Source organism: Passer domesticus, unplaced genomic scaffold (assembly GCF_036417665.1).
Source record: "Passer domesticus isolate bPasDom1 unplaced genomic scaffold, bPasDom1.hap1 HAP1_SCAFFOLD_96, whole genome shotgun sequence".
Lineage (NCBI taxonomy): Eukaryota > Metazoa > Chordata > Aves > Passeriformes > Passeridae > Passer > Passer domesticus.
Genome location: NW_026990190.1, coordinates 167,279 through 177,810, shown reverse-complemented (window position 1 = coordinate 177,810; position 10,532 = coordinate 167,279). Strand labels below are relative to the sequence as shown.

Here is a 10,532-nt window from a genome sequence, read left to right as displayed (position 1 = left end):
TTCAGTGGTGAGGATGAGAAGCAAGGCTACCGACACATCTTGGCAGAATGAGTTTCATCTGGAGCGTTGTTTTGATCTCTTTCAGGTGGAAAGGAGAGGCACAATGAAAAGGAAAGCAAGAGTCCTCACTAAGCCGTGAGTTTTGGCCTAGGGTTAAAGGACAGCAAACTTGAGGAATGGCGAGCAGGACAGCTGCTCTTTCAGAGTCAGGGTGGGATTGGTCCAAGGCCGTGGCTGCACACCAGGTGTCTCTTGACCACTTGCCTTTCTTACGTCCACCTCCTTCTTCCTCTAGACACATCAATGTTGGCAGTGACTTTCAGGCCGAGCTCCCTGAGCTGCAGACCGGGCCGCCAAGTGAGGATGAAGAGCCTGCAACCCTGGTCTGGAAGCCCTTGGAGGAAGACGACCCTGACATGGAAAAACCGGACAGAGGTAGCTGTCTAGCTTTCCTTCCACTCCTGAGATAGTCAGGCATGTAAAATGCTGGTTTTTGGGTAAAAAGGCAGCTTTTGGCAGGCTCTGCTTCTCTCCTTGTCATGCCCATCTTCCCTTGTGGAAGTGGTAGGCGTAAGGACAATGCTCTGCTTCTGCAGCCGAGCAGGAAAAAGAGCAACTCTGCTGCTCTCCAAATGGGTCAGGGGCATGTGCCACTGGAAGAGGGGAGATTGGCCCCCACTCCTTATGCCAAAAGCTGCATGGAAGGGAGGGGCAGCACTAGGTGGGCCCTTGCTTCAGCTGCCCCTTGCTTTGCTCTCCCTTTCGTGCTCTCCAAGCTGCAGGCTTTAGCTCTTGTGCTTTCCTTCTGCCTTGTATGGCAAGCCTTCCACTTTGCTGGCTCAAGACTGACTTTGGGTGGGTTTTTGTTGTGCTTGCAGTCAGAGAACTGTTGGACATGGCCAGCTCCCGTGGCCTTCCCAGGGCAGCAGCTCAGCTGGAGCTCGCCCTGCACTGCCTGCACCAGGCTCGCGGCAGCGTTCCGGTAGGAAGCGGCTGTTTGGGCGCGGGCAAGAGTGGGCAGGGAATTGATAAGGCCCGGGCAGCGGGACAGCCTTTCTTGGCTGCTCCTTGAAGAAGGGAGTTCACAAGCAGCAGAGCACTCGCTGCCTGCTGTGTCTCGTCCAGCTGCGGCAGGGCTGAGCCCAAATGGCTCCAGCAGGGACAAGATCTCTCCTGGAGGCAGCGGCGCAGGGTCCTGCAGCCTGCTGCCTTGAAAACCTCCTGGAGATCTGTGTTCTCGAAGACGTTTTGAGGGGCAATTCCCAGAAGCCTCAGTCAGCTGAGGCAATTTGGGGTGCAGGAGGAGCAAAATCATGGAGTTGGAGAGGAAAATGCTACCCTTGGGGAGCAGGAGCCACGGGCTGGGCAGCAGAAATGAGGGACTGGGAGCAAAGCACAATCTTTGACCCATATGAGAGCCAGTGGCCTGAATCCTCAGCTGAAGAGGCAAAGCGGCTGAAAGCAGCATGGGTGGGGTTTGGCTCCTTTTTTGTGTTGTGGGGCAGCTCAAGCATTTTCCTTTGCATCTTGCAGGAGGCTCTGGAGATGTTGCTCTCGGGGGGGCCTCCAACAGCTCAAGACCATCCCTTGGCTGATTATCATTATGCAGGTAACCTAAGCCCAGCTTCTTCCTTCTCTGACACATGCTGCCGTGCCCTTAATGGCCGTGTCAAGCATTTCTGCTTCAATTAGTTGTGCTTTAAACTAGCACAAGATCTCACCTTCTCTGGGGACGGGGAAAGCACCAGCATCTACTCCTTCAGCTTGACTCGTTTTCCATGCTTTTTTCCCTGGGGAATGCCTGCTCTCGTCTTCATCACCTTCTGAGGGAGCAGACATGCACACACGTTAATGATGGCTGGTGCCAGCTTGCTTTCGGCAGCCAGTGGGATCTGCTTCAAGTGGCTAGAGGGATCAATTCAGCTGCTGCTTTTTCTTGCCAGGCTCTGATAGATGGACACCTGAGGAGAAGGAGGCCTTCCAAAAGGCTTTCCACACCTACGGCAAGGATTTCCATCTCATCCAGAAGCAGGTAAAGCCACAGGACATTTCTCACCTTGGCAGATCATCAGAAGGGACATGTTAATTATTGCTGGTACCAAATACTGCACCTATGTCCCTCTCTTCTCAAGTACCAAAACTGTTAAAGTAGTCACAGAACAGGACATGGAAGGCCTGCGTGAAAATGATGATCCTGCCTCTGCAGCCCTTCTCTCCAGGCTGTTTTGGAAGACAAAGCTCTGTTCTGTCAGACTTGTCTCCCAGGTGTGCTGTTGCTTCCACAACACCTTGTGCTGGGATAACCGCAGTGAACAGGGCAAAGAAGAACTCTGCTAGGGGGACTTGGTGTTGATCTGTGCATTATATGTGTTACCACATAGCACAATACTCGGTTTATTACATTGCATAATGCCTCTCTGACTCCTGCATATTGATTTCATTTTACACCCTCCTCAATTTTCTCCATGACTTTAATTCCTACTTTACTCTGTATTCTCATTGTTCTCCAATGCACCCTACAGGACGGCCGTTTCAGATTCCTTCTTTTGCTTTTCACAACAGATCCCAAGTAAGACCGTGGCACAGTGTGTGGAGTACTACTACTGCTGGAAAAAAGAGCAGAAACTTGCCAGCAGCACTCTTGCTCAGGTGAGTGGGAAGAAAATCCAGACATGCCAGCAGGGTCAAGAAACTGGCAGAAGGGCACAAACCCTGCTGCAAGCCATGCCAGACACCGCTTTGCCTGGCTCCCTTGGTCCCACGCAGCAGGAGAGGCGCAGCAGGTGCTGCCCGGGGCTTTCTTGTGCTGCTGCCCTGAAATACAGAATTGTGGAGCATAACCTTGACCAAACGAAGCAGCACCGCCACCAAAATGGGCTTTGACTCTCTACAAATCGGTTTCTCAAGGGCTGGCACCCTCAGATTCCTATCAGACCCTTCATTCCCCACTGCTTGCTAACATCAGCCATCTGGGCTGCCTTCATGGAGATGCTGCCAAATTTTAGAGATCTTTTGTAGCACCCCAGCGTATCCTCAAGAAAGAGCTGCTGGTGCTATGGCACCTTTAATACTTTCCTTACCAGCAAACAGCAATTTGCTTCACAGAGAGAGACAGAGAGAGGGAGAGAGAGAGATTATTTTGGGTAGGAGAAAATGGGTAATCATGTGTCTTCACTAGTGTGACTGAATGTAAAAGACATGCCCTAGACATGTGAGGAGGAAAACCAGAGATAAATAGATGTTAGGCAGAGAGGTAGAAATAAGACATGTAGAACTAGAGATAGGCACGTATTTATCCCACCCGCTTAGAGCTGTAGGAAAGGGGAGTATTTTCCTCCAAGTGCTGGGTTGGCAGCCTGCCGCAGCCCACTGCCATATCCAGCCCTTTTCTCAGCTCTTCGGGGTTTGGAAGAATTTGCTTAGGCCGATAGATTTTTGGGGTGGATGCTGTGAATTCCAGCTTTCTGAGAGGAAGGAAGCACTGATAAGGATTCTTTGATTTCCAGACTGCGGGCAAACGGAAGAGGAGGAAAAGCCCTCCCAGGAAGGAGACTGGGGAGACCGGGAAGAGAAGCCGCAAGCGGGCTGGCAGCGCGGAGTGTCCCTGCTGCCAACCGCGCCAGCCGCCCCAGCCGGCGGGAGGCCCCTTTCCGTGCGGGCAGTGCCAACGGTGCGCAAGCTCCTCCTCCTTCTGCTCCCAGCTGCCCCTTTGGCCTAAAGCACGCTGACCCTTTCCAAAGGCACCACAGGGCAAGCTGAGGCCACTTGCAGGATGGCCCCTGGCAGCCCTGCTCAAGCTTACAGCCCACTTGACACCCAAACAGCTTCCTTCAAACCCAGCATTCCCAGTGAAACCTTGCCATGCCCCAACAAGACACAGTTCATACAAGCAGGAACACATGCATCAAAGCTTGCTTTGATGCTGCTGATCCAATTAAACCTAGGATCAAGCAAAAGGAGGAAGACATTTCAAAGAATTGAAACCAGAAAGATCAGACTCATGGTGCTGATCAATTTAATAAATACGTAACAGCCTGAAAAGATGGAAATTCATCCAAAAAGGGAGATCTCGGCGCTTGACTTAATGGTGTGTATGAAGTTAACAATGCATGGTTTGTTTCCTGTCTTCCAGGGAGTTTGAAACCATCGAGGAAAGGAACAAGCACAGGAGAAGACATCGCCCACGCAAGGATGCACAGCCTCTCCCCAAGAAGAAAAGGCCAAATTAGCCCTGCATTTGCCCCAGGCTAGCAAGAGTTAGGCGTCAAGAGGACTAGATAGAAATAAGATTGTTTTTCAAGTTTTTAGGATTCTTTATTCTTCTTTTAGTTTACCTGTTAGGAATCTCTCTGTTTATTAGTTAAGATACATTAGTATTTTAAAGATGTAGTAGTAGTGTTAGATTTAGCAATAAGTGTAAAAGGTTTGGTGTTTGTTATGCTTCAACTTTCCCCTTTTTGTCTTTGTTGAGGCACGATCTGTCTATATCATTAAACCAAAGTTTGTTCCATTTTGCCTTCTTGTCTGTATTAAATTCCTGGAGGCAGTATTCCTTACATTTCCTTGGTGTTGGAAACACGGCATTTGCCCTGAGAGAGCAATGGGGGCACATGAGTCCCCCCCAGGCCCAGCCCCTGGCTCAGCTGGCAGCACTTCCAGAGGCGTGTCCCCGTTACTGCCAATGAAATCATGGTGGAGCTTCCTCCTTTGAGTCCTGAACATCTCAGCTGGGAGTGGCTGGGGAGGCTTTGCTGAATTCAGTGCACAGGATCTAAAGGAGTGCTCTTGTCTCACTGTACTTGCTGGGATAAAAGTAGTGGGTTGAGGCCTTTTTGTTGCCCAGCAACATAACTTTGTTTCATTTTGGGGGACAGATGGACTTGAGCACCTTGGAGGACTTTTCTAACCTCTCTGATTCTAGAAAAGAAATATCCACATGCACCACAAAGACACCAGCAGTTCAGATTCAGTTTCTCTTTAAAGGACCAGGCTCTGAGCCTCCAGTAATGTCCTTAGCTAAAGCAGAGCGGCTGTGAACCTGATCCTCTCACTTCTCACAGCTTTGGTATTTGCGCCAAAGAAGAATCCAAGTCACTCTTTTACCGAGCCCAGCAAATGGCTCTGCCTAGCAAGGCTTTGGCAGCAGGGGCTGTGGAGGATGGCGAGGGGGCGAGGCAGGGGGGAATGGCCAGGCTGCTTCTGGGAAGCGACCAAAGCTTGCCCTTGCCTGCTGGAGCCAGTGCAGGTGGGATCTGGAGCCTACAAAGTATCTGCCTTGCAGTGGGCCTCATTCCAGATGTTTTCCCAGCAGGTGGCTGGTGTGGGTGTAACATGCAGGCTGGGAAGGAAGCAAGATTTGCTTTTGCTTAAACCTTAGGCAGGAAAGCAATACAAGTGGCTGGGTTTTGCCATATCTGGCACCTAAGTATTGAAACCAAGGTGAAGGCCATTAGTGTGGAAAAGAAATTCTCTTGGTGTTACTTCCTTAGAGGAATGCCAGAGTAGTAGAGATGAACATTCCCCCTTCTTCAAGGGAGCTGGAAGGGAGACCTAGAAATTCTGCATGACCTGTTGACTACAGCAATGCTGGTGCACTGCCCCAGTGTGTGTGTCCCCATCAGCTGCCCTGAGAAACATCCCGTTTCTCCAAGTTTCAGGGAAGGAGTGTTGAGGTGAGAGACCAGCTCAGCTGGCCAAAGGAGGGAAAACATCAAGTGACATTATTGGGCACCAGACAATTGAGAAAGGGGGCAGGATGAATGCCGCCACTTGGAGAGAAAGCTTTGCACTTGGTTCTGCACGGAACAATTTGCAAGCTCTAGCTCCTCTCAGAGCCAGAGGAGAGGCAGCGGCAGGAGTCCTCCTGGTTCTGCAGTGCAGGAAATGTGGAATGGGCCCTTGGACAGAGCCAGCCTCCACTGCCTGTTCAGCTGCAGGCACCTTACAGAGAAGCACAGAGGAGAGCCAGAGCTGTCCCGGCTCTGCTTTTCCATGTCCAGAGGACTGAGGGGAAAAGCCCCAATGGGGAGCTCCTCAGAGCAAACTTGCAGCTGAAGAAGTAGAAGGGGCAAAGGTGGCCTGTCCCTGTTTCTGTCCCATGGTTCCCCCGGGGTTCTGCATGGAATGTTGGGCTGTGCCCGTAGCAACTGCCCTTGTCTGCTGCTCCTGCGGCCGTTGGTGGAACACTGGTGGAGCAGCGCTGGAGCAGCAGCTGCAGCATTTGCTCCTGGGCTGTCCCTCAGCAGCCACCTTCTGCACTCGGCGCCACAGCTGGCTTCTGCAGCGACATCCTCATCTCCTCGTCTGCCGCCAGGCATCCCCACAGCACTTTGGCACTGAGCAAGGTAAGAAAATCCCCGTGGGCCCCCAAAGCACTCACAGAACGGCAGGAGGCTCCAGCTGGCTCTGCCACCAACCACCACAGACACAGCGTGTGGTCACTTTCCCCAGACGAGGTTGCACATGAAAGCAGGCTGCAACTTCTCCAGGAATAATGCTGCCTCCAGAGGAAATACAGACCTTTCCACAGAGGACGTAGGCAGCTGTCACGGTGCACTTGTAGATTCTCCTTTACTGATCGCCTGATTAGAAGTTCGTGGCACCCATTTAAGTCCTAAAACTACGTTGTGGTGACCCCAAAACCAACTGGTCATTCCGAAGGAATTCAGGGGTTCAGTGTCCACAAATCCTGTTATGCCCTCACTCTGGTCACACCTGCTGCAAAGCTTCAAAAACCAGAAGGACGGGACTTCTCCTCTGGGATGCCTGCCCATCAGAGCATGCAAGGAGTTTGCTGGGCTTGTCCTGCAATACTGGCTTTCATCCTCCAAAATGATCTGGTTGCAGCAATTCTTTTGTACTCACATACTTACATCACTTCCAGACACTGGAACAATATTCTATTTTCATAGCTTTTTTGATTTTTTTTCCACCTGCCTTGCATCTCTTTTCCAGAGAGATATTGCTCTAGATTTGTCTGTGTTGTTCAATGTGGGTAGGGCTGGCTCTGCCTCACGGTCAGAGGCAGCTGTGAAATGCCCTCTTGAGTGGTGCTTCTCAGAAACACAATCACAGTATCACAGCATTTTCTGGGCTGGAAGGGACTCCCAAAGATCATGGAGCCCAGCACCTGGGCCTGCTCAGGACAGCCTTAAGAATCCCAGCCTGTGCCCAAGAGCAGTGTCCAAAGACTTTTGGAGCTCTCTCAGCCTTGGTGCTGGGAGCCCTTCCCTGGGGAGGCACTTCCAGTGCCCAAGCCCCCTCTGGCTGAAGAACCTTTTCCTTCCATCCAACCCAAGCCTGCAGTAGTGCATCTTCCATGCCTTTCTCTTGGCTCTTCTCACTGGCCCCAAGACTCACGGCACTCTAGTGCCTGCCCTTCAGCTTTCCTTCTTCAGGAAGCTGCAGACTGCTAGAGGGACCTGCCTCAGACATTCCAAGTGAAAAACACAGCAATGACACCTAATGGAGAGGAGCTGGGACAGAGGAGCTTGGGGTTTTCAGTGGTGAGGATGAGAAGCAAGGCTACCGACACATCTTGGCAGAATGAGTTTCATCTGGAGCGTTGTTTTGATCTCTTTCAGGTGGAAAGGAGAGGCACAATGAAAAGGAAAGCAAGAGTCCTCACTAAGCCGTGAGTTTTGGCCTAGGGTTAAAGGACAGCAAACTTGAGGAATGGCGAGCAGGACAGCTGCTCTTTCAGAGTCAGGGTGGGATTGGTCCAAGGCCGTGGCTGCACACCAGGTGTCTCTTGACCACTTGCCTTTCTTACGTCCACCTCCTTCTTCCTCTAGACACATCAATGTTGGCAGTGACTTTCAGGCCGAGCTCCCTGAGCTGCAGACCGGGCCGCCAAGTGAGGATGAAGAGCCTGCAACCCTGGTCTGGAAGCCCTTGGAGGAAGATGACCCTGACCTGGAAAAACCGGACAGAGGTAGCTGTCTAGCTTTCCTTCCACTCCTGAGATAGTCAGGCATGTAAAATGCTGGTTTTTGGGTAAAAAGGCAGCTTTTGGCAGGCTCTGCTTCTCTCCTTGTCATGCCCATCTTCCCTTGTGGAAGTGGTAGGCGTAAGGACAATGCTCTGCTTCTGCAGCCGAGCAGGAAAAAGAGCAACTCTGCTGCTCTCCAAATGGGTCAGGGGCATGTGCCACTGGAAGAGGGGAGATTGGCCCCCACTCCTTATGCCAAAAGCTGCATGGAAGGGAGGGGCAGCACTAGGTGGGCCCTTGCTTCAGCTGCCCCTTGCTTTGCTCTCCCTTTCGTGCTCTCCAAGCTGCAGGCTTTAGCTCTTGTGCTTTCCTTCTGCCTTGTATGGCAAGCCTTCCACTTTGCTGGCTCAAGACTGACTTTGGGTGGGTTTTTGTTGTGCTTGCAGTCAGAGAACTGTTGGACATGGCCAGCTCCCGTGGCCTTCCCAGGGCAGCAGCTCAGCTGGAGCTCGCCCTGCACTGCCTGCACCAGGCTCGCGGCAGCGTTCCGGTAGGAAGCGGCTGTTTGGGCGCGGGCAAGAGTGGGCAGGGAATTGATAAGGCCCGGGCAGCGGGACAGCCTTTCTTGGCTGCTCCTTGAAGAAGGGAGTTCACAAGCAGCAGAGCACTCGCTGCCTGCTGTGTCTCGTCCAGCTGCGGCAGGGCTGAGCCCAAATGGCTCCAGCAGGGACAAGATCTCTCCTGGAGGCAGCGGCGCAGGGTCCTGCAGCCTGCTGCCTTGAAAACCTCCTGGAGATCTGTGTTCTCGAAGACGTTTTGAGGGGCAATTCCCAGAAGCCTCAGTCAGCTGAGGCAATTTGGGGTGCAGGAGGAGCAAAATCATGGAGTTGGAGAGGAAAATGCTACCCTTGGGGAGCAGGAGCCACGGGCTGGGCAGCAGAAATGAGGGACTGGGAGCAAAGCACAATCTTTGACCCATATGAGAGCCAGTGGCCTGAATCCTCAGCTGAAGAGGCAAAGCGGCTGAAAGCAGCATGGGTGGGGTTTGGCTCCTTTTTTGTGTTGTGGGGCAGCTCAAGCATTTTCCTTTGCATCTTGCAGGAGGCTCTGGAGATGTTGCTCTCGGGGGGGCCTCCAACAGCTCAAGACCATCCCTTGGCTGATTATCATTATGCAGGTAACCTAAGCCCAGCTTCTTCCTTCTCTGACACATGCTGCCGTGCCCTTAATGGCCGTGTCAAGCATTTCTGCTTCAATTAGTTGTGCTTTAAACTAGCACAAGATCTCACCTTCTCTGGGGACGGGGAAAGCACCAGCATCTACTCCTTCAGCTTGACTCGTTTTCCATGCTTTTTTCCCTGGGGAATGCCTGCTCTCGTCTTCATCACCTTCTGAGGGAGCAGACATGCACACACGTTAATGATGGCTGGTGCCAGCTTGCTTTCGGCAGCCAGTGGGATCTGCTTCAAGTGGCTAGAGGGATCAATTCAGCTGCTGCTTTTTCTTGCCAGGCTCTGATAGATGGACACCTGAGGAGAAGGAGGCCTTCCAAAAGGCTTTCCACACCTACGGCAAGGATTTCCATCTCATCCAGAAGCAGGTAAAGCCACAGGACATTTCTCACCTTGGCAGATCATCAGAAGGGACATGTTAATTATTGCTGGTACCAAATACTGCACCTATGTCCCTCTCTTCTCAAGTACCAAAACTGTTAAAGTAGTCACAGAACAGGACATGGAAGGCCTGCGTGAAAATGATGATCCTGCCTCTGCAGCCCTTCTCTCCAGGCTGTTTTGGAAGACAAAGCTCTGTTCTGTCAGACTTGTCTCCCAGGTGTGCTGTTGCTTCCACAACACCTTGTGCTGGGATAACCGCAGTGAACAGGGCAAAGAAGAACTCTGCTAGGGGGACTTGGTGTTGATCTGTGCATTATATGTGTTACCACATAGCACAATACTCGGTTTATTACATTGCATAATGCCTCTCTGACTCCTGCATATTGATTTCATTTTACACCCTCCTCAATTTTCTCCATGACTTTAATTCCTACTTTACTCTGTATTCTCATTGTTCTCCAATGCACCCTACAGGACGGCCGTTTCAGATTCCTTCTTTTGCTTTTCACAACAGATCCCAAGTAAGACCGTGGCACAGTGTGTGGAGTACTACTACTGCTGGAAAAAAGAGCAGAAACTTGCCAGCAGCACTCTTGCTCAGGTGAGTGGGAAGAAAATCCAGACATGCCAGCAGGGTCAAGAAACTGGCAGAAGGGCACAAACCCTGCGGCAAGCCATGCCAGACACCGCTTTGCCTGGCTCCCTTGGTCCCACGCAGCAGGAGAGGCGCAGCAGGTGCTGCCCGGGGCTTTCTTGTGCTGCTGCCCTGAAATACAGAATTGTGGAGCATAACCTTGACCAAACGAAGCAGCACCGCCACCAAAATGGGCTTTGACTCTCTACAAATCGGTTTCTCAAGGGCTGGCACCCTCAGATTCCTATCAGACCCTTCATTCCCCACTGCTTGCTAACATCAGCCAACTGGGCCGCCTTCATGGAGATGCTGCCAAATTTTAGAGATCTTTTGTAGCACCCCAGCGTATCCT

At 51.8% G+C, this 10,532-nt stretch overlaps 1 protein-coding gene across 1 annotated transcript; it reads left to right on the top strand.

Annotated features, from left to right (window-relative positions):
* The first annotated feature begins 1,348 nt into the window (after nt 1-1,348).
* LOC135293259 (zinc finger protein 541-like) lies at nt 1,349-7,415 on the top strand. The gene is made up of 5 exons (XM_064407252.1): nt 1,349-1,609; nt 1,944-2,032; nt 2,563-2,649; nt 3,507-3,593; nt 7,398-7,415. The coding sequence occupies exons 1-5, from the start codon at nt 1,375-1,377 to the stop codon at nt 7,413-7,415; spliced, it is 516 nt and encodes a 171-aa protein (XP_064263322.1). The 5' UTR covers nt 1,349-1,374.
* The last annotated feature ends 3,117 nt before the right edge of the window (nt 7,416-10,532 follow it).